Raw genomic sequence first — 26,329 nt, forward strand, 5'->3', positions numbered from 1 at the left:
GCTACTGTGTAACGTCGGCTAAAGATACACCGAGGCTACGTAGCCTCGGGGAGACGGAGGCTAAAGCGGACACTAATTGAACCGACGCTATGTTGTTTCAAAACCATGAAAAGTCAATATTATGTTTAGCGTTGGCCGGTCCGACTCTAAAGTCAACAAAAAAAGTCAACAGATAGCGTCCGTGTCACCGACCCTAAAGTCAACATAGAAAAGTCTATAATAATATTTAGCCTTGCATACACCGACTCTAAAGTCAACAAAAAAGGACAATAACGGGTTGCAACATGACAACCTCACTCGAACAAATTTTTTCAATCCACAATATCATATTTATGGTAAAACATTTGGAAACAATTTTAAACATTCGTGAAAGTAACTACAAAAGTTCTACCCACATTAACTTTCAAAAAACATACACAAAAAGTAATCACATCCGAGATTAATTCGTTCTACTAAAAGTACAAGATCAATCTTCATCTAATGATTGATCATCCAAATCGTCATCATAATGATGAAAATGTGATACAAAAGTTGAAGTGTCAAATTTCTTCATCATAAATTCCTTCCAAGCATTCATCTCCCTCTCCAACCTTTGTGCAGTCTCGGTAGCAGCTTTTGCAGCCTCGGTAGCAGCTCGCATTGCTTCGTTAGCCTCTTGTAATTGGGTCGTTGCAGCCTCGGCAATTTGTTCAGCTCTAATTCTAGCTGCTCTTTCAGCTTCTAATGACATCCCAAACATAGAGTGTTGAGGAGTTTGAGATTGTTGGGTAAAACTTTTTGATCCACGTTTTAGATTAATAGCTAAATCTGCAGCGCCATAAACCCGACCACGGTTACGGCCCCCAGCAGCCTCTGTCCATAGCTGATTTACACGCTCTCCATCTAACACTTGAACAACCTCTCCATTCCCTTCTTCAGTTGGCTGAAGTTCTGCATCAAATTTCTCTTTAAAAGTCTTCTGCATAACACAACATTATAATGCTAAGTTAGTGCTCTGTTAAGAATTTAGAGATGATATGTTGGTTAGAAGTTAGTGCTCTGTTAAGAATTGTTAGAATTTGTTAAATGTTGTTAAAAGGTTGAATCAGTTAACTATTTATAATGCTAAGTTTGTTTGAGTTACATAGTTAGTAATAGTTAGTTTCCTAATTGATTTTTCAACCTGCGTTTCAATTTCATAAAAAACTGCAGCAACAACAACTTAACCAAATTTGTTCAATCACATTCATTTCCTAATTGATTCAATAACTTCGTAATTCAATAAAATGCCAACAGTAATAACCATCCTATTTAATATTCAAATAAGTGTGACAATAATGCATAATCAATTAACAGTAGGTTTTCATAAATCATGAATCAAATCAATTTGCACCACAAGATTGCTAGCATTTTCATGTGACTGAACCAATTAAGCTAGTTTCCATTTGATCAAAATCGACTTAGTAAACTCATGCATCTAGAAGGTAATATATGTGACAGAATTTCATTTTCAATGGAATCGATTCCCTAGCAGAATTCAACTTGTCCAAACATCTAACAAATTAACTCTAACCGAATTAACATTCCAACTGTCATCTAACAGAAGTTATAATTAATTGCATTTTAACAACTCTTTCCTAACTTCACTCACAGTGTAACAACCAAACAAAAAAACTAATAAAAAATATTACTAACTATGCTCCTTGTTGATTAATAGAACGAATTATCACAAAAGTTAGAGTTAGTTTACATGGATAGAGTTAGCAGTTTTGAAACTCTATTAGAATTATATACCAACCTTAATTGGACTGCAAGTAAAAAAAATAGTTCGAATTAGTGGTTAGCATGGTTAATTGAATGTTTGATTTCTGTTAGTGTTAGGAGTCGGATTAGTGAGTAATGTTGAGTTGTTAGCACGTCACTGTCAGTAGGTTGAAAAAGTAAGGAATATTTAACAGCAAGATAACACAAGCAGGAATTTCAAACTGATTGCAGGAATTTCAAACTGATATCAAACAGCACAGCAAATATTGATGCAGGAATTTCAAACAAATATCAAACAGCACAGCAAACTGATTGCAGGAATTTCAAACTGATAGTTAAACATAGGACTTGTGCTATTATATCTAACTTACATTAGACTATAAAAATGGATAACTAGATCCTTTTTGGAGAGTTTAATTTGAATAAGTCTGCTTCTGAAAGCATGGATGCAAATATTGATGCAGTAAAATTTACGAGAACTTACATAAGTAGATGCAGCACGACTGTCAACCCATTCACCATTTTTCCTCTTGTGTGTTTTTAAAAATAACTCATCGGGACACAGATCCCTTTGAAGTTCACGTGACTACAAAAATCAAATAATCCAATAATCAATACAGAATACGAGTAAAACTGTCAAGATATAAAGAATCTTCATAATAATAATAATTTGTTAGGATTTTATTACTTACAAGTTGAAGTGCGACATCAATATGAGCCTTACGGCCTGTGGTGTGGACTGCTCCGCCTCTTGCGGAAGCTCGATTGGTCTTGTTTTGAGAAGACACAGCCAAAAACTCGGTCTTTTTCCAATAAGTTTGAAGTTCAACCCAAGCATCATCACCAATCCATGAAGGTCGAGTCCCTTTTCTCCTCGCCTTCCCCAACATGTCGTTTAATCGTTTTCTTCCTTTTTTTTCAAATGCGCTATAGACAAATGCATGATCGAAAGGATCCCACGAAACCTTCTCCTAAAAATAATTAAAATCACATAATTAATATTAATAACCAATTAGTTACTTTTTTAAATATAATTTGATCAACTTAAGTGACAAAAGTCAATAAATACTTACTCCAAACAACTTAAACCAATCAGCTTTCGTATCAGGATCGAGTGCAGACCAATGATGTATAGGTTTATAAAATTGTTTGCGTATCGCATAATTAATGGCACCAGCAACTTCTTTGGCAGGAACTAGCCTAAAAAATACAATAATAAAACTACTAAATTATTAAGAATCATATGGATAGTAATATTCTCAACTTTCTTAACAGGTTATATATATTTTAGACAAAATACAATAATAAAACTACTAAATTATTAAATTATGAGAATATATATGACTTACCCAGTACCAGATGGTTTTATAATAACTTTCCCATTCTCATCTATTGTTGGCACAAGAGGGGTAATAGTTTCTTGACCCACCGCCTCATCCTCATCAGCATCCACATCTTCCTCCTCTGCCAAATTTGAAGGGCTAGCCATTGTTTGAAGGTTTATACTTTGAGGGCCAGCCATTGTTTGATGGCTTAAAGTTGGAGTAGGCATAAAACTGAATTTCTCAGAGGTAGTGGCATGAACAGGTACTACAGTTGGAGCTGGTGTTGGCATCGACGATGCAGCCTGCACAGACGATGCTGCCTGAGCTGGTGTTGGCATCGACGATGCAGCCTGCACGGACGATGCTGCCTGAGCTGGTGTTGGCATCAACGATGCAGCCTGCACACACGATTTTTTAGAAGCTGATGTTGGCATTGATGATGCAACCTGCATGGACGATGCTTCCTGAGCTGGTGTTGGCATCGACGATGCAGCCTGCACAGATGATTTTTTCGAAGCTGATGTCGGCATCGACGATGCAACCTGCACGGACGGTGCTGCCTGAGCTGGTGTTGGTGCCGATGATGCATCCTGCATAGACAATGTTGTTTGAGCAGGTTTCCTAACGATATGCTTCTTGTTAATTATGCGATTTCGTTCTTCTTGAAGTTTTCCTGGTGCTAATACCTTAGCTTTTCCACCTCTTTTAGTCATCTGTTGTCATAAAAATAAAAGGATTAGTCAGTCTCACACTCTTAACATTATCATAACATTATCAAATGCAGTTTCTGATAAAATTAAAAGTAAAAGAAAAGAAACAATGTTGTTTCTGATAATTCAAATGCAGTTGCCAAACATTATCATAACACACAAAAACCCCTCCAAACATCAACAACAGCAAAAACCTCTCCATACTGTGGCGAGTCCGAAAACTGCCACGTATACCTACCATAGCGCCGCAGTTACGGATATTTGATAACACAACACTGCTCTACAGGAAACAATTTGAGCAATTTACAGTACGGATTCTTAATGGAGAATCCAAAATGCCCCCTAGTTTCAACAGAGAAGATGTGGATTTTTTATTATATGCCAGAAGACAGATAAAGGGAGGCGGCTGCTTGCTAAATAAAAAAAATTCATAAAACATATAAAGTGAATTCTAGTTCTACTAGAAAACAAAACATTCATTGTTGTTGTACGATATTCTCATACATCTCCAAACTTTATAAAAACAGGACTCATATTAATCAATCAATAAATGGAGCCATTAGAAAGTATTATACTGCATGATAGCACAGGACTCATATTAATCAATCAATAAATGCAAAAACATGTAAAATGATATTGCAAGGTGTAGAAAACTGTATCTGACCTTTAGAAAGTATTATACTGCATGATAGCACAGGGAAGAACTATAGTGATTCACTACATAGCCAAATTATTGGATATTAGAAATGGAGCCATTTCAAATACAAAGGAATGCTGCTAACAAAGGAGGGGTAAACAAAGAAAAAGTTCTCTACAGGGAAAAGATAAATGCACAGCGACTTAATTTATCTTCATCAATGCCCTCTATCTGCTTCACTAGTAGAGCAATCAAAAATCTCTTCAAACACATCTAATTGTGACATGTCACGCAAACAAGATATTGCTTCAATTTCTACATTGGGTAGCGCCGGTAACATCCCATCAGATTGATAAGGTACTTCATCCTCTATGTTGTCAATCTCTACGCGACCCCTTGGTTTTGTGGTGATTGCCGCACACCATCCACGCATATCTCTACACATTTCTGGATATGGGACATAATACACTTGTCTTGCATTTTGCGCAAGGATGAAAGGATCATAAGGACGATAACGTTTATCCATCTTAATATCCACAGTTTTATATTGTGGGTGAACCTTTGTGCCCGTATTCCTTGTTGGATCAAACCATTCACAATAAAAAACTGGAATCTTATGCTTCAGACCAAAGTAATCTAGCTCAAAGATATGTTTGATTATTCCATAAAAATCAGTATTTCCTCCTTCTGCAAGACCTTTCACGTGCACACCACAATTGCTAGTTTTTCTACCTTTGCTCCATTCTTCAGTATGAAACTTGTACCCATTGATAAAATACATGTTCCATGATATGGCCATTGATGCAGGACTGCGAGACAAGGCAATTATATCTTGGTTAGTAACTCCATTTGTCTCCTCATTTACATATTTCTTCAGCCATATGGGAAACTCTATATGTATGCGCCCAGATGAATCTTCTATATCTAGAGAGTGGTTCTCTAAGAATATGCTGAAATAAATCACACGATTCATAAGTAAATATCTATTATGATATGCATCAATAATTTGATTGAATATATTATGATGCACACTTACTCAAGATATGGTTTAACCTCATCACAATTTATCAAGACATGCACATGTGAAGACTTCCATTCCTTATCAGATAGAAAATATTTTCGTGACTTCCCACTTGGTCGACCGCCACTTTGTAGAATGGACATTGTAGGTAGAATGTCATCATTGTCTAAATGAGGTTTGTTACTAAGATTTATGGTTGGCAACAAACGGAAAGAGTTGAAATAATGAGAGCAAAAGTAATTTGTCTCGCGATGTATATAATCACTGCATATGGAACCTTCAACTCTAGCCTTATTTGTCACTGCCCTCTTTGAGACTCCCATAAATCTGCACATTCAATCATTCCACGTTTATTAATTTATGATAAACATGCAATAACTTAATAAAATCAACCACAACAATTACCTTTCGAATGGATACATCCATCGGTACTGTACTGGACCACCTAGAATTGCTTCTTTGGCAAGATGGATTGGAAGATGCTCCATTGAGTCAAAGAAACCTGGTGGAAAAATCCTTTCCAACTTGCATATGATAATTGGAATATTCTCATCCAACTTAATTAAGTCGTCCATCCTCAATGTATTGCAACAAAGATCTTTAAAGAATCGACTTAGCTCAGTTAATGGTTTCCAAACCAAATCTGGCAATGAATGGAATGCAATTGGGAGTAAACATTCCATGAAAACATGACAATCATGGCTCTTCATCCCATGCACCGTACCCTTTTCTACATTGGCACACCTACTGAGGTTTGAAGCATAGTGTCGCATCCTGCGAAAAAAACCAACCGGCGAGCCTAAAAATAAAAACACACAGAGCCGCCACTAAACGTTATTTATCCCAAGATAGGGAAAGGAAACGCTCAGAGAAACCTGGAAAGACATGGTCTCGCGACCAGAGAGAAAAGGTTCGGGAGTCGGTTACGCAAGGGGAAGGTATTAGCACCCCTCACGTCCGTCGTACTCGACGGGATCCACGTCCTAGAATAAAGAAAAGGTTGCTAAACATCACACACACACACGGGGAACGCAGGTGGGGTTAAGAGGAACGAGCTCGATAAGGCATCGCACCTTATGCCTACATATCTTGTCTGGAACAAGAATCAGAGCCACTGTAGTTCGGCTTACGCACGCCAAACAACACAAAACATACAAACAAGCAAGGGTGGCAAACATGGAGCCCGACAACCACTAGATGGAATTACGTCAGCATCCGAACCAAAACACACAGTCAGATAACAAACAAACACACGCAAAAAAGAAAAAGGTTGCCCGGAGTGGTCTCGCACGACCACCTGCCTACATACCTCGTCTGGAACGAGGATCAGGGCGATGTAGTTCCCCTGAAAGGGACTAAATTGCTAACCAGAAACCGGGGAAAGACACACGACTAGGGAGCTGAGACTCGAGCCTAATGTTGTCATGCATCGTTCACCTAAGTTCGGTTTTCTATCCTACTTGCATAAGCAAACTAACCTAACCAGGAAAGAAGCTAGCACACAAGCATACCATCATATATCAACATTAAATGAGAACAGGCATCTCAAACAAACATGTCAATCAAATAATCACAAAACACCCACTATAACCAAACAAGAGGCTCAATCAATGGGGTTTGACCGCCGAAGCGAGTCGTCTGTACAGGCTGTGTTTGCTCTTAACCTTGCCATTACGAGGCTAAGGTGAAGCAGATGAAGAGGTGAAGTGAGGATCAGACCTCACAGCTCATATCCCTAACCAGGGAGAGCTTCTGACAAATGAGCATGGGTCCAGAATAGGGGAACCCTTTTATACTCGAACACTCTGACACAACAGATCTTGGGCCTTTTGATCTCAATGCTACAACCATGTAATGGGAGCAAGGAGAAGACTCACTGAATAGTGGGGGACAGGCTGCTTGTCCCTAACTTCCACCAATTGCCTTCTTTGAAGGACTTTTCCTGTTTGGGCTTAAAAATAAACATACGCAAGCATTGCCTCTTAAGGAGGACTTCAGACAATTTGCCCGGCCCGGTAACAGCCGGGTCTCCAGACTACATGAAGTAAGAAGGTTATACCTCAAATGCAAGTTGCTTAAGCAAAGCAAAGCAATAGTTCACAAGGAACTGAGCAACTAAAGTACCTGGAAACAATCAAACTCAGTCAGTATTCAATCAGACAAATTGTACAGCAAACAATCAAACAGTTTAAACAATACAACACAAAGCAAGCTCAAGGCTTAAGCCCAAGCTCCAACACCTACAAAACAATGTTATGTTAGTGTACAAACATCCACAACATCAATTAAAATCAACTTGTATCATTCTCCATGTACATTATGCTTTTGATCCTGAAAAACCAAGCAAATATTAGTAACTAGACCACTAGGCCAAGCCTAGGGTCCAAAAGCAAGAAAAACTCAAAACAGCAAGGTATTCATCATCCAACATCAAATTATCATCAAACACAAGCAAACATCATTGGTCTCATGTTTATATCATCCATCATATTCAATTCATGCACAAAACAATCCATATGAGGTCAAATGAACCACCAAGCATACAAACAGAAGTATTGCATTCAAAACCATACCAAAACACATCCAAAAATTCTCAAATTAAATACACCTAAACAGGGGTCAATCAAGGTCTACCATGTCAAATTTGAGCTCAATTGGGCAAATGAAACCATGTCAATGAAAATCAACAAAAACAGACACCATTTCGTGCTTCAGTTCACACCATCAATGCATACATCCACTTCAAAAATTCATATCTCATTGAAAACAATAAAGAAATGGATGAGACCAAAACAGGGATGTCACACAATGTGTCTAGAACATTCATACCAAATTTCATGGCCATACAATACAACATGAGGATTTCCCAATCAATCTACCAACATGTATCACATGAGCTTGCAATTTCAATCACCAGAAATGAAAAATCATGATCAATTAGAAAAGGCAGTGAAAAATTCTACAAAAATTCATACAACATCCTAACATATCAACAATTCACCATGCCAAATTTCATTCAATTCTAACATGCATAGCTTATCCAATTAAATTCAACAAGTTGACATCAAGAGGTGTGACACAAATTGTCACACCTAAGTTCCAGAATTTGCTGCTCTCTGACCAGGTATCAAAAATTCATGAAATTTACATATAAATAATCCTCAATGAGTCAAGAACCACCACAAAAATTTTCAGCCATTTATTTTATGATATGAGTATTTCATGATCAAATTGCCAAAATGTATCAAAATGTGACATACATTAGAAAAGCCTATGCCAAATAATATTTTTGCCATGCACAACTTTGACCAATAGGTCAAAAAAATCCTACACAAGTCAACAAAGTCAAGGAAAAAATCTCCATATTTTTAGGAATTTTTTACTATTTTTTATGAATTTTTTAATGTGTTAGCAATTTTTTAGAATTTATTTGAATTAATTAAATTAAGCAAATGGCATTTTGGTAAATCTTTTAAGCGGGAGCGGGAAACAGGAATTTTGAAAATTCAAACAGAAATTTGGATTGAACACACTTTTGCGCAGAGGACTTCGTCTTCTTCATACGTCATTTCCAGAATTTCCAGAAAAACGACGAACATGCAATCTCCACCAAAACGAGCAAATGAATACTCGTTGGAACCGTCTAACTACGAGGAATCTAAATATGAACCTAATTCAACCTAATTGTTGCTATATTTTCCAAATCGAACAACTTAGGGTTTACTACCAAAACTTCGAACCTAGATTTCGTAGCCTACAATCAATCATTTGCGATTCTAAATACATCATGATGCTCTACAATCCATGGCCTACAACACGCACACAATCATTTGGCAAGGCATGACATTCGAATTTCAAAGGTACCTGGAGATGGCAGCTGTATGTACGTGTTCTTTGCGCCAACTAGCTTCAAACAGGTGCACTAGAGTGATGAGGAAAGTGATAGGAGTGTTCCGTTTCAATTGATATTGTTTCTGAAGCTCGAAAATCCGATTTCACCATGGATGCTCTTGAAAATGCAGTCACGATTCCATCCCTCTCACGCTCCAAATACCACAAACAGTGCTAGAGGATGATGCAAGGAGTCCAAATCAAAAAGAATCACCAAAAACGGTTGAGAATTGAGGATGAATTTTGAGATTGAAGCTTGGTGTTCTTGGTGGAATTTTGAGAGAATGAAGAAGTTTCAGATCCAATCTTGGTAATTGTGAGGTTCTGTTATGATTATGGAGTGATTATGAATATATATGGTAGCTTAATCACTCACTAATCAAGTTAATTAGTTAAATGGTAATGTTAAGTGAAAGTGGTTATTAACAAGTGAGGGCAAAATGGTCAATTCATTTAGACAGCTCATGCCACCTCAGTGACAGCACATACACCTTCTAAATATCATATGTGGACTGTAGAAACTTGTTTCATTCCAATTGGTGGAGTATTTCTCAAATTCACATGTGTGTGGTAATTGTCCAATTTTCACCATTTCACTTTCCAAACCACATTCCAAACCAAATGCTCTGGCCACAAAGTGATTATTCAAACAAACTTAAAATGCCATTCCTGAGGTGTTGGAAAAAGTCCCATTCAAAAATTCCAATTATTTTGACATTTGGACCATTTTGCCCCTGGTCCAATTCAGCTGTCCAGTTGAAAAGTGACTTTTTGCCTTGGCCATTTTTGAACAAATCCAATGATGCACCTTCAAAGTACATGTCAAATGGAGTTTGCGCATATAAAGAACTTGCAATTTGGACAAAGTATGTGGAAATTATGGCCTCCTGATTACGGGTCATTTTTGAATTTCACTGAGCCATAACTTTCCAACCATACATGGGATTTTCAAGTTCTTGGACTTTTTGGAAAGGTGAGAACAAAATCTACAACTTTCATGTTGAACAAATTTTCATTTGAAGCTTCCTTGGACATCTGTTTTTGAGGTCAAAAACTTTCCATTTTTTGAAACTTCAGTTACAAGTCACTTGCTATTTTTGGCAGTTTTTGTCCTGACTTGATTTTCTTCATTTTTAAGCTTTGCAATGTCATTCAACACTTGTTCCAACATGAATGAAGTGTATTCAACTCATTTCCACCTCCAAATCCATCAGATCATGTACAGTTGACCACAGTTGACTTTTCATCTGATAGATGAATCTGGCAATGCATAGATCAATTTTAACCCCAATCTCCAACTGAAATGACTCAAGGGTGCAACCCTAGCCTCAATAAGCACAATATTATCATAGAATGAACCCCATAACCATCAGAAACCTCATCTCCTGATCCAGCCCTGATTGGCCCAATGCAACTGATTAGGGTTGACCAGTGGTCAAAACCCTAATCTCAAGGAATCTTCTCCAATCTCTTGATGACACCCACCCATGATGATGATGATGTATCACTTCAATCAAGATGAAGACCAATACCCTTGGGAATCATACAACCCTAATTCACAACCCAATCCTCAGATGGCCATGATCAGTCAATAAACCCTAGGCTTGCACTTTCTGACTTCCTACCTCCTGATTAAGACTTGGGAAGATGGCTTGCATAATGTAACCACATGATATGCAACATGAAATGCCTAATGCCCTAAAATGATATGCAATATGTTAATGCTTAGTCCCAAGAGAGGAGGGCAAATTTTGAGGTGTTACACATAGCCATCTGGCATTCTCAATTCCTTAAGCCATTTACAAACCAACTTGGCTTCAGATTTGGTTAGAGTGTAACTAGCCTTTGGTTTACCATTCTTTCCGTTTTCTAAGGGTTGGAGCTCCAAGTCCCCGCGAAAGCATAATTTAGCCAAGTCTTCTCTTGCCTTTCATTATCCTTTGTTTTATCCTTAACATTCATGACAGTATTAAATATATTATCGAAGACGTTTTTTTCTATGTGCATCACATCGAGGTTATGCCTTAACAAGTTATCCTTCCAATATGGGAGATCCCAAAAAATACTTCGCTTTTTCCAATTGTGATCCACTCCATACCCTTCGAATTCTTTCCATTTCGCCTCCCATCCAATTTCAGTAACTTTTGGAAAATTACTTATTACCGCCCATATATCTTTCCCTGTGGAAATGGGAGGTGGCTCATTGGTCACAACCCTATTTTTTAGGAAACTTCTTTTACTCCTTCTGAAGGAGTGATTAGATGGCAAGAAACGACGATGACAGTCAAACCAGGAATTCTTATGGCCACTTTTCAAGGTGAAAGCATCAGTGTGTTCCATACAATGAGGGCATGCCAATTTACCTTGTGTTCCCCATCCAGATAACATACCATAGGCTGGAAAATCATTAATTGTCCACATCAAGCAGGCTTTCATGATGAAGTTTTGTTTTGTAGATATATCATAGGTCAATATTCCATTGGACCACAATCGATGTAGATCATCAATCAATGGTTGCAAGTAGACATCTATCTTTAATTTAGGGTTTTTAGGTCCGGGTATGAGGCATGCCAAAAACAAGTATGGTTTGGTCATGCACATTTCAGGGGGGAGATTATACAGAGTAACTATTATTGGCCAACATGAGTATGGAGAAGCAGACGCTTGAATGTAAGGAGTAAAACCATCTGAACACAGACCCAACCTTACATTTCTGGGTTCCCTAGAAAAGTCAGGATATACACTATCAAAATGTTTCCATGCTTTTCCATCTGACGGGTGGCGAAGGATGTTGGAACTATTTTTGTTCATGTGATGCCATCTCATTTCACTTGCCGACTCAGTTGATGCATACAATCTTTGTAATCTGGGAATGATTGGGAAGTAGAACATCCTCTTCACTGGGATATCTTTGTACTTTCCCATGCCAGTCTTGCGAGGAATGAACCTAGGAGCATTACAAAATTTGCACTCTGATAGATTGCTATCATCCTTGTAATATAACATACAACCATTCTTACAACAATCAATCTTCTCAACCTTTAGCCCTAACTTAGATACCAACTGTGTTGCTTGGTAATAGTTCTCGGGCAAGCATTTTTGAACCGGACATACACTTTTAAGCATTTGTGCAACAAAATCTAAACCTTTTTGTGGTACATGCCAATTAGACCTAATTTCAAGAAGTTGAGTAGATATTGATAATATTGATTGGGTAGCTCCCTCATAAATGGGCTTGTTGAAAGATATCAACTTGTCATAAAATCGTTTGGCATCTTCGTTGGGAAACTCATCCTCCGTATATTCCTCAACTTCTATGTTATCATTCACGTGAGAGAATACTCCATAAGGCCTAAAAGCATCATACACCATCTGATTCATTGCCTCAATTTGGTCATCATGATGCACATGCTCACTACTATTTGAATCATTCCTTGTATTAACATTGAGCTCTACTTCTCCATGTTGAGTCCAAATCCAATAGTCTGGTTGAAATCCATCTCGATACAAGTGAAGTCTAACATTAGTTGGTGTTCTTATCTTGAGACACTTGCAATTTATACACGGACACCTTATCCCTCCCTCAGATTTACAAATAGGTTGTTTCAAAGCCCTCTTTACGAAGTCTTTAACCCCGCGAACATACTCTTCTTTCAATCCGTGTCTATTGGAATATACTCTATCGTACATCCAAGTACGATCCATTTTCTATAAGGCAAACAATTAACTCGTCAACCACTGAAAATTAAAACATATATTAGACAAAAATGAATGGCTGATAAGTTCCTAATGGGTATTAGGAGAAAATCAGATAACTTCCTAATGGGTATTAGGAGAGAATAGAATACATGCATTCCAAGGGATTTTTATTTTATTTTCAGTGGTTCAAAAATTAAACATGACGAACTACCAAATTTTAATACTATTGTACATTATTATTTCAGACCGTAAACAAAATTGCTGCACAGATTTATAAATCTATTAAACTGCTGTATATTTTAACAAATCCAATAAGCTATTGTACTCACTTCCTGAAATCTAACTAAAACAATGTAAGCCTTAATTCTTAGTTTATTTTATAATGTAAACTGAACCAAAACTACATGTTAATGGAAATAACTAACAACTTGCAGTATGTAGTCACTATATAGACTGTCATGTACAGTAGTACCAAATTATTACCATGCCAACACAAATCAACATACAAACCAAAACAAAACTTCTACCTACAAACATACGCAACCAAAACGCATAAGGTAGCCGATACACAAAGCAACCGCCTCGAAACCAGAAAAAAAACACAACACTGGGACAGTGATCACAACAACAGAATAGAACTTAATTCGAAATATAAACAAAATCTATGCGAATCAAATGCCACAAAGGTGAAAGGTTATATCCCGATGCTAGAATTTCATTTACAACATAACCAATTCGCAATCCAAGGGAAACCGAAAAGAGAAAAACACAACATACTAACTGATAGCAGACTTAACTCAAGTAAGAAATCTAACAGAAACTTAACTCCATCCTAACAGAAATTCAGTAATCACCAAACAGTTCGCTAATAGCAGTCCACAATAAAAGCATATCATGGTTTCATTTAAGTCATAACAACTCAACATTAACATTAACAGAAGCAAACTATTAGACTTTCAACAATAGTTCACAGCTGACATTACTAATAAGTAATAACACATTCAACTAATTAATTTCCTAACACTTAATTAGCTAAGAAGTTCATAACAGAAACTGTGCAGCAATTTTGTTTCTGTTAGAGGTTATTAGTTAGTTAGGATCTGTTATGAGAAGTTATAAAATCTGTTAGAGGTGGATTTGGTGAGTGAAATGTTTAACTCAAATTCTGTTTTGAAATTAAATTCCATTGTAAATTCAGTTAGTTTAGAAATTCAAAAGTTAGTTGAATCGAAATTGAGATTTAAGTGGAATGTAACTGAAATGCAAATTGTAAAATTTTCCCTCCTTGTTTTATGTGAATGTAGTTATGCAGGTTAATTTCAGTTAGTAAAAAAAGACTGTGAGGATGTTAATTTGTTAAAATTCCTGTTAGGACACTAAGAAACAGTTAAGTGGAAATTTGGAACTGTTATTGAAATGATTGGGTTAGTGACTTCCTGTTATTAAAAAATTATTAGTAATTATTCTCCCTGTTAGTCTATGTTAGTTTTTTTATTTGTTAATTTGCTTATGTGAAATGCTTGAAATTCCGGTTATATTGTCGTTAAAAGCTTGTCAATGTATGATGCGGCATGTTAATTAGCAAGTCAGTTAGAATACACTTGGATTTCTTGTACATTTCCGTTAAAACCACTGTAATTGAATTTTGGTATTAGTAATATTAATTCAGTTAGTTCCTATTGGTTTCTCCACAGGTTTGTAAACCACACTGACTTATTGTTATTTTCGTATGAATGTCAATGAGACGCACGGTTTTGAAAGCATCCCACTTTCACTAATAACTAACTTTGTTAATAGAAACTGAACCTCACTAACCAACTTCTAACTTCCAGGTTTCTAAAACAACCGCTCCGAAAATAACAAACTTCAAAACTCCTCTTCCCAACCTATAACAGAACTGAACCTTCACTCTTCACAACTAACGGAACCAACTAACAGAACCATCATTCTCTCATGACCAAAATCAACTAACCGAATTTCACAACAAATTCTAAACCGTTACCTAACAACTTTTCCCAACAAACTTCTCAAGCAAATCACCTGCAAACAGAATTGAAAAATGACTATAACCTCACTCTCTCATAACTTTGCGGCTTCTTCGAACGTTCTAACATAAATCACCATTCTAACCTCTTCGAACCCTATATCGCGAATTCGTGGAATGCACAACAGGACAACAACACAAGACAGAACAAAGGAACACTTCTCAATTGCAGTCACTAGAAGCAAGCAAAGCACTAACTAAGACACATCAACAACAGTTAGAAAACAACCACTAATAATCAGGTCACAAATATATAGCAGACACACAGATTGTTACAAATGGCTGATACTGGCACTGCAACTCACATCAGAAATCAGTTATGGAATGCAGGCACAGCAGATAATTCAAGAAGCACAACAGCCAAATCAGGTGGCACAATGAAAACATCACCTTCAGCCTGAAGCAAGGAAGGCTCAACAACAAATATCTCATCAAGAACAGGACAATCTAGAGCATTAGAGGACATACATCAAGCAACAAAAGGGAAACTAAACTACAGATATGAGTTCATCTATAAAGCACTCAAGCAGCCGCATCATCAATACACAATGCAACAACTGGAAATTACTCGGAGGCAACATCATCAAGAGAACCACATGAAGGACATTCAAGATAAGAGGAAGGATGAAAACATGCATCAATATCATCAACATACCAGAAACCTTGGTTCCACAAAAACAAATCTAAACCAGCACAAACTTTTTCAGCTCTTTTAGTTTGACCCCATAAGAAATAATTAAGCAGAACTTAGGAAATTCCATAGCCTCCTCATAACCACAAAATCAATTCATAAATAATTCTCAACCTTGAGAAATACTAACTGATGCAAACACTAACTATTGCAAACACTAACAGTTCAGTCTGGTTCCAAATTAACATAGGGATGACTAACCTTGAGAAAGAGTTGTCTTTGCAAAATCCCGGATGATATAGTGCTTCGGTTCCAAATTAACTTGCATTCAACAACTGCTTACTGCCTCCACTGAGTAAGATGAGCATTCTTGAAAACCTACATTCAGAAAACCAATTAGCAAATAATTTGATTTTTGTAGTTTCAGACTTAAAGGAGACTTTAAACATATTTGGAAACAATACTAAACTTGCAAAGAAAAGTTGATTCCAGCATCCACAAAGCCGATAGTTCTGGAAAACCTACATTCAGAAAACATAAAACATATGACTATCTCATACTCATTAAACCAAAACTCCATGGAAATCACTTGAGATGAATATGCATTACCTTTGATGATTCAGAAACCCTTTAACGAGGGATTTTGAATTAGGGATTCTTCAATGGATTCACGGATTAGGGATTCACGAATCGGTTCACGAAATTGGGAAAAAACGAATTCACGATTTAGCATGGAATTAGGGTTTTCGTTTTGTGAAATGAAATGGAGGGAGAGTGAAAAATGACGAGGGAAAAGGAAAGAGGGAAATAAGCTGTCGCGCAATTTTTGATCAGAAATAGAAAATTCCATAGAGTCCGCCAAGCGGACTCTAATTAATAAATAAAATACTTAAACCTTAAATATATATATATATATTATAGATAAATAAATGGAAAATGTATATGTTATAAGAATAGCGTCGGCTAAGCGGACTCTAAGTAAATAAATACTAATTAAAAAATAATGCTACTAGATAGAGTCGGTCTAACCGACTCTAAATAAATTAATCAAACATTCTTCAAAGGTAACATAACAAGTAGTGTCGGTTTTGCCGACACTGATAAAAAAAATAACTTGTCTTAAAAGATGTACGTAGATAGAGTCCGTTAGTGTAGGCTTAGCCGACACTAATAGTGTCCGTGTCGGTGGCCGACTCTAAACTAGGAGGCTAAAATGACTTATTCTAGTAGTGTAACAAAGTTAAAAGACTATAAATTAATGATTCATATTATATATAAATGATTAATAAGTAAAATTACGTAATAAAGCTCAATATTATTTGTATTTGTCATATTCACATGGTATTATGGTATATTACATGTAAAAAAATTACATGATCAAGATCTATATTATTTATATTCGGCATATTCACATTGTAATATGGTTATTTATATGTAAAAAAATTCTATATTTTTCTTCTCCATCACCAAATTTTAGGTTTCTTCACCACTAAGAAACAAAGATAAAGGTCTATAAATGAATTATTCATATTTTATATCTATGTGTAATAATTGTAATTACAAAATCAAGCTCAATATTACTTGTATTCGCCATATACACATTGTATTATGGTATATTATATGTAAACAATTCTATAATTTTCTTCTCCATCACCAAATTTTAGTTTTCTTCATCATTAAGTAACAAACTTAAAGGATTGTAAATTAATGATTCATATTAAATATAAAAGGTTAATAAGTGAAATTACGTAATAAAGCTCTATATTATTTGTATCTGTCATATTCACATTGTATTATGGTATATTATATGTTAAAAAAATTAATATTTTTCTTCTACATCACCAAATTCTAGGTTTCTTCATCACTAAGCAACAAAGTTATAAAACTATAAATGAATGATTCATATTATATTTCAATAGGTAACGATTGAAATTACAAAATCTAGCTCAATATTATTTGTATTCGACAAATGCACATTGTAATATTGTATATTATATCTAAAATAATTATATATTTTTCTTCTACATCACCAAATTTTAGGTTTATTCATCTCTAAGTAACAAAGTTAAAGGACTATAAATTAATTAATTATATTATATATAAATGGTTAATGAGTGAAATTACGTAATAAAGCTCAATTTTATTTGTATTTGTCATATTAACATTGCCCTATGGTATATTATTTGTAAAAAAGTTTTAATATTTATCTTCTCTACTCACCAAGTTTTTGGTTTCTTCATCACTAGGCAACAAAGTTAAAAAAACTATAAATGAATGATTCATATTGTATATAAATGGGTAACAATTGAGATTACAAAATCAAGCTCAATATTATATGTATTCGCTATATTCACATTGTATTTTGGTATATTATATGTAAAAAATTCTATAATTTTCTTCTCCATCACCAAATTTTAGGTTTCTTCATCACTAAGTAACAAAGTTAAAATACTATAAATTAATGATTCATATTATATATAAATGATTAATAAGTAAAATTACGTAATAAAGCTTAATATTATTTGTATTTGTCATATTCACATGGTATTATGGTATATTACATGTAAAAAAACATACATGATCAAGATCTATATTATTTATATTCGGCATATTCACATTGTAATATGGTTATTTATATGTAAAAAAATTCTATATGTTTCTTCTCCATCACCAAATTTTAGGTTTCTTCACCACTAAGAAACAAAGATAAAGGTCTATAAATGAATTATTCATATTTTATATCTATGTGTAATAATTGTAATTACAAAATCAAGCTCAATATTACTTGTATTCGCCATATACACATTGTTTTATGGTATATTATATGTAAACAATTCTATAATTTTCTTCTCCATCACCAAATTTTAGTTTTCTTCATCATTAAGTAACAAACTTAAAGGATTGTAAATTAATGATTCATATTAAATATAAAAGGTTAATAAGTGAAATTAAGTAATAAAGATCTATATTATTTGTATTTGTCATATTCACATTGTATTATGGTATATTATATGTTAAAAAAATTAATATTTTTCTTCTACATCACCAAATTCTAGGTTTCTTCATCACTAAGATACAAAGTTATAAAACTATAAATGAATGATTCATATTATATTTCAATAGAGTAACGATTGAAATTACAAAATCTAGCTCAATATTATTTGTATTCGACAAATGCACATTGTAATATTGTATATTATATCTAAAATAATTATATAGTTTTCTTCTCCATCACCAAATTTTAGGTTTATTCATCTCTAAGTAACAAAGTTAAAGGACTATAAATTAATTAATTATATTATATATAACTGGTTAATGAGTGAAATTACGTAATAAAGCTCAATTTTATTTGTATTTGTCATATTCACATTGCCCTATGGTATATTAAATGTAAAAAAGTTTTAATATTTATCTTCTCTACTCACCAAGTTTTTGGTTTCTTCATCACTAGGCAACAAAGTTAAAAAAACCATAAATGAATGATTCATATTGTATATAAATGGGTAACAATTGAGATTACAAAATCAAGCTCAATATTATATGTATTCGCTATATTCACATTGTCTTATGGTATATTATATGTAAAAAATTCTATAATTTTCTTCTCCATCACCAAATTTTAGGTTTCTTCATCACTAAGTAGCAAAGTTAAAAGACTATAAATTAATAATTCATATTATATATAAATGATTAATAAGTAAAATTACGTAATAAAGCTTAATATTATTTGTATTTGTCATATTCACATCGTATTAATGTATATTACATGTAAAAAAATTACATGATCAAGATCTATATTATTTATATTCGGCATATTCACATTGTAATATGGTTATTTATATGTAAAAAAATTCTATATTTTTCTTCTCCATCACCAAATTTTAGGTTTCTTCACCACTAAGAAACAAAGATAAAGGTCTATAAAAGAATTATTCATATTTTATATCTATGTGTAATAATTGTAATTACAAAATCAAGCTCAATATTACTTGTATTCGCCATATACACATTGTATTATGGTATATTATATGTAAACAATTCTATAATTTTCTTCTCCATCACCAAATTTTAGTTTTCTTCATCATTAAGTAACAAACTTAAAGGATTGTAAATTAATGATTCATATTAAATATAAAAGGTTAATAAGTGAAATTACGTAATAAAGCTCTATATTATTTGTATCTGTCATATTCACATTGTATTATGGTATATTATATGTTAAAAAATTTAATATTTTTCTTCTACATCACCAAATTCGAGGTTTCTTCATCACTAAGCAACAAAGTTATAAAACTATAAATGAATGATTCATATTATATTTCAATAGGTAACGATTGAAATTACAAAATCTAGCTCAATATTATTTGTATTCGACAAATGCACATTGTAATATTGTATATTATATCTAAAATAATTATATAGTTTTCTTCTCCATCACCAAATTTTAGGTTTATTCATCTCTAAGTAACAAAGTTAAAGGACTATAAATTAATTAATTATATTATATATAAATGGTTAATGAGTGAAATTACGTAATAAAGCTCAATTTTATTTGTATTTGTCATATTAACATTGCCCTATGGTATATTATTTGTAAAAAAGTTTTAATATTTATCTTCTCTACTCACCAAGTTTTTGGTTTCTTCATCACTAGGCAACAAAGTTAAAAAAACTATAAATGAATGATTCATATTGTATATAAATGGGTAACAATTGAGATTACAAAATCAAGCTCAATATTATATGTATTCGCTATATTCACATTGTATTTTGGTATATTATATGTAAAAAATTCTATAATTTTCTTCTCCATCACCAAATTTTAGGTTTCTTCATCACTAAGTAACAAAGTTAAAATACTATAAATTAATGATTCATATTATATATAAATGATTAATAAGTAAAATTACGTAATAAAGCTTAATATTATTTGTATTTGTCATATTCACATGGTATTATGGTATATTACATGTAAAAAAATTACATGATCAAGAGCTATATTATTTATATTCGGCATATTCACATTGTAATATGGTTATTTATATGTAAAAAAATTCTATATTTTTCTTCTCCATCACCAAATTTTAGGTTTCTTCACCACTAAGAAACAAAGATAAAGGTCTATAAATGAATTATTCATATTTTATATCTATGTGTAATAATTGTAATTACAAAATCAAGCTCAATATTACTTGTATTCGCCATATACACATTGTATTATGGTATATTATATGTAAACAATTCTATAATTTTCTTCTCCATCACCAAATTTTAGTTTTCTTCATCATTAAGTAACAAACTTAAAGGATTGTAAATTAATGATTCATATTAAATATAAAAGGTTAATAAGTGAAATTACGTAATAAAGCTCTATATTATTTGTATTTGTCATATTCACATTGTATTATGGTATATTATATGTTAAAAAAAATAATATTTTTCTTCTACATCACCAAATTCTAGGTTTCTTCATCACTAAGCAACAAAGTTATAAAACTATAAATGAATGATTCATATTATATTTCAATAGGTAACGATTGAAATTCCAAAATCTAGCTCAATATTATTTGTATTCGACAAATGCACATTGTCATATTGTATATTATATCTAAAATAATTATATAGTTTTCTTCTCCATCACCAAATTCTAGGTTTATTCATCTCTAAGTAACAAAGTTAAAGGACTATAAATTAATTAATTATATTATATATAAATGGTTAATGAGTGAAATTACGTAATAAAGCTCAATTTTATTTGTATTTGTCATATTCACATTGCCCTATGGTATATTATTTGTAAAAAAGTTTTAATATTTATCTTCTCTACTCACCAAGTTTTTGGTTTCTTCATCACTAGGCAACAAAGTTAAAAAAACTATAAATGAATGATTCATATTGTATATAAATGGGTAACAATTGAGATTACAAAATCAAGCTCAATATTATATGTATTCGCTATATTCACATTGTCTTATGGTATATTATATGTAAAAAATTCTATAATTTTCTTCTCCATCACCAAATTTTAGGTTTCTTCATCACTAAGTAACAAAGTTAAAAGCCTATAAATTAATGATTCATATTATATATAAATGATTAATAAGTAAAATTACGTAATAAAGCTTAATATTATTTGTATTTGTCATATTCACATGGTATTATGGTATATTACATGTAAAAAAATTACATGATCAAGATCTATATTATTTATATTCGGCATATTCACATTGTAATATGGTTATTTATATGTAAAAAAATTCTATATGTTTCTTCTCCATCACCAAATTTTAGGTTTCTTCACCACTAAGAAACAAAGATAAAGGTCTATAAATGAATTATTCATATTTTATATCTATGTGTAATAATTGTAATTACAAAATCAAGCTCAATATTACTTGTATTCGCCATATACACATTGTATTATGGTATATTATATGTAAACAATTCTATAATTTTCTTCTCCATCACCAAATTTTAGTTTTCTTCATCATTAAGTAACAAACTTAAAGGATTGTAAATTAATGATTCATATTAAATATAAAAGGTTAATAAGTGAAATTACGTAATAAAGCTTTATATTATTTGTATTTGTCATATTCACATTGTATTATGGTATATTATATGTTAAAAAAATTAATATTTTTCTTCTACATCACCAAATTCTAGGTTTCTTCATCACTAAGCAACAAAGTTATAAAACTATAAATGAATGATTCATATTATATTTCAATAGGTAACGATTGAAATTACAAAATCTAGCTCAATATTATTTGTATTCGACAAATGCACATTGTAATATTGTATATTATATCTAAACTAATTATATAGTTTTCTTCTCCATCACCAAATTTTAGGTTTATTCATCTCTAAGTAACAAAGTTAAAGGACTATAAATTAATTAATTATATTATATATAAATGGTTAATGAGTGAAATTACGTAATAAAGCTCAATTTTATTTGTATTTGTCATATTCACATTGCCCTATGGTATATTATTTGTAAAAAAGTTTTAATATTTATCTTCTCTACTCACCAAGTTTTTGGTTTCTTCATCACTAGGCAACAAAGTTAAAAAAACCATAAATGAATGATTCATATTGTATATAAATGGGTAACAATTGAGATTACAAAATCAAGCTCAATGTTATATGTATTCGCTATATTCACATTGTCTTATGGTATATTATATGTAAAAAATTCTATAATTTTCTTCTCCATCACCAAATTTTAGGTTTCTTCATCACTAAGTAACAAAGTTAAAAGACTATAAATTAATGATTCATATTATATATAAATGATTAATAAGTAAAATTACGTAATAAAGCTTAATATTATTTGTATTTGTCATATTCACATGGTATTATGGTATATTACATGTAAAAAAATTACATGATCAAGATCTATATTATTTATATTCGGCATATTCACATTGTAATATGGTTATTTATATGTAAAAAAATTCTATATGTTTCTTCTCCATCACCAAATTTTAGGTTTCTTCACCACTAAGAAACAAAGATAAAGGTCTATAAAAGAATTATTCATATTTTATATCTATGTGTAATAATTGTAATTACAAAATCAAGCTCAATATTACTTGTATTCGCCATATACACATTGTATTATGGTATATTATATGTAAACAATTCTATAATTTTCTTCTCCATCACCAAATTTTAGTTTTCTTCATCATTAAGTAACAAACTTAAAGGATTGTAAATTAATGATTCATATTAAATATAAAAGGTTAATAAGTGAAATTACGTAATAAAGCTCTATATTATTTGTATCTGTCATATTCACATTGTATTATGGTATATTATATGTTAAAAAAATTAATATTTTTCTTCTACATCACCAAATTCTAGGTTTCTTCATCACTAAGCAACAAAGTTATAAAACTATAAATGAATGATTCATATTATATTTCAATAGGTAACGATTGAAATTACAAAATCTAGCTCAATATTATTTGTATTCGACAAATGCACATTGTAATATTGTATATTATATCTAAAATAATTATATAGTTTTCTTCTCCATCACCAAATTTTAGGTTTATTCATCTCTAAGTAACAAAGTTAAAGGACTATAAATTAATTAATTATATTATATATAAATGGTTAATGAGTGAAATTACGTAATAAAGCTCAATTTTATTTGTATTTGTCATATTCACATTGCCCTATGGTATATTATTTGTAAAAAAGTTTTAATATTTATCTTCTCTACTCACCAAGTTTTTGGTTTCTTCATCACTAGGCAACAAAGTTAAAAAAACTATAAATGAATGATTCATATTGTATATAAATGGGTAACAATTGAGATTACAAAATCAAGCTCAATATTATATGTATTCGCTATATTCACATTGTCTTATGGTATATTATATGTAAAAAATTCTATAATTTTCTTCTCCATCACCAAATTTTAGGTTTCTTCATCACTAAGTAACAAAGTTAAAAGACTATAAATTAATGATTCATATTATATATAAATGATTAATAAGTAAAATTACGTAATAAAGCTTAATATTATTTGTATTTGTCATATTCACATGGTATTATGGTATATTACATGTAAAAAAATTACATGATCAAGATCTATATTATTTATATTCGGCATATTCACATTGTAATATGGTTATTTATATGTAAAAAAATTCTATATTTTTCTTCTCCATCACCAAATTTTAGGTTTCTTCACCACTAAGAAACAAAGATAAAGGTCTATAAATGAATTATTCATATTTTATATCTATGTGTAATAATTGTAATTACAAAATCAAGCTCAATATTACTTGTATTCGCCATATACACATTGTATTATGGTATATTATATGTAAACAATTCTATAATTTTCTTCTCCATCACCAAATTTTAGTTTTCTTCATCATTAAGTAACAAACTTAAAGGATTGTAAATTAATGATTCATATTAAATATAAAAGGTTAATAAGTGAAATTACGTAATAAAGCTCTATATTATTTGTATCTGTCATATTCACATTGTATTATGGTATATTATATGTTAAAAAAATTAATATTTTTCTTCTACATCACCAAATTCTAGGTTTCTTCATCACTAAGCAACAAAGTTATAAAACTATAAATGAATGATTCATATTATATTTCAATAGGTAACGATTGAAATTACAAAATCTAGCTCAATATTATTTGTATTCGACAAATGCACATTGTAATATTGTATATTATATCTAAAATAATTATATAGTTTTCTTCTCCATCACCAAATTTTAGGTTTATTCATCTCTAAGTAACAAAGTTAAAGGACTATAAATTAATTAATTATATTATATATAAATGGTTAATGAGTGAAATTACGTAATAAAGCTCAATTTTATTTGTATTTGTCATATTAACATTGCCCTATGGTATATTATTTGTAAAAAAGTTTTAATATTTATCTTCTCTACTCACCAAGTTTTTGGTTTCTTCATCACTAGGCAACAAAGTTAAAAAAACTATAAATGAATGATTCATATTGTATATAAATGGGTAACAATTGAGATTACAAAATCAAGCTCAATATTATATGTATTCGCTATATTCACATTGTATTATGGTATATTATATGTAAAAAATTCTATAATTTTCTTCTCCATCACCAAATTTTAGGTTTCTTCATCACTAAGTAACAAAGTTAAAAGACTATAAATTAATGATTCATATTATATATAAATGATTAATAAGTAAAATTACGTAATAAAGCTTAATATTATTTGTATTTGTCATATTCACATGGTATTATGGTATATTACATGTAAAAAAATTACATGATCAAGATCTATATTATTTATATTCGGCATATTCACATTGTAATATGGTTATTTATATGTAAAAAAATTCTATATTTTTCTTCTCCATCACCAAATTTTAGGTTTCTTCACCACTAAGAAACAAAGATAAAGGTCTATAAAAGAATTATTCATATTTTATATCTATGTGTAATAATTGTAATTACAAAATCAAGCTCAATATTACTTGTATTCGCCATATACACATTGTATTATGGTATATTATATGTAAACAATTCTATAATTTTCTTCTCCATCACCAAATTTTAGTTTTCTTCATCATTAAGTAACAAACTTAAAGGATTGTAAATTAATGATTCATATTAAATATAAAAGGTTAATAAGTGAAATTACGTAATAAAGCTCTATATTATTTGTATCTGTCATATTCACATTGTATTATGGTATATTATATGTTAAAAAAATTAATATTTTTCTTCTACATCACCAAATTCTAGGTTTCTTCATCACTAAGCAACAAAGTTATAAAACTATAAATGAATGATTCATATTATATTTCAATAGGTAACGATTGAAATTACAAAATCTAGCTCAATATTATTTGTATTCGACAAATGCACATTGTAATATTGTATATTATATCTAAAATAATTATATAGTTTTCTTCTCCATCACCAAATTTTAGGTTTATTCATCTCTAAGTAACAAAGTTAAAGGACTATAAATTAATTAATTATATTATATATAAATGGTTAATGAGTGAAATTACGTAATAAAGCTCAATTTTATTTGTATTTGTCATATTCACATTGCCCTATGGTATATTATTTGTAAAAAAGTTTTAATATTT

At 31.6% G+C, this 26,329-nt stretch overlaps 2 protein-coding genes across 2 annotated transcripts; both read right to left on the minus strand.

The window, feature by feature from the left end:
• Positions 1–466: 466 nt before the first annotated feature.
• LOC127104879 (uncharacterized) lies at positions 467–16,054 on the minus strand. Its single transcript, XM_051042023.1, has 6 exons — positions 15,963–16,054; positions 3,093–3,781; positions 2,817–2,943; positions 2,436–2,714; positions 2,228–2,329; positions 467–958 (listed from the first exon to the last, which is right to left on the minus strand). The coding sequence occupies exons 2-6, from the start codon at positions 3,779–3,781 to the stop codon at positions 467–469; spliced, it is 1,689 nt and encodes a 562-aa protein (XP_050897980.1). The 5' UTR covers positions 15,963–16,054.
• LOC127104881 (uncharacterized) lies at positions 11,197–13,032 on the minus strand. Its single transcript, XM_051042024.1, has one exon. The coding sequence runs from the start codon at positions 13,030–13,032 to the stop codon at positions 11,197–11,199; it is 1,836 nt and encodes a 611-aa protein (XP_050897981.1).
• Positions 16,055–26,329: the final 10,275 nt, after the last annotated feature.

This window comes from Lathyrus oleraceus, chromosome 7 (assembly GCF_024323335.1).
Source record: "Lathyrus oleraceus cultivar Zhongwan6 chromosome 7, CAAS_Psat_ZW6_1.0, whole genome shotgun sequence".
Lineage (NCBI taxonomy): Eukaryota > Viridiplantae > Streptophyta > Magnoliopsida > Fabales > Fabaceae > Lathyrus > Lathyrus oleraceus.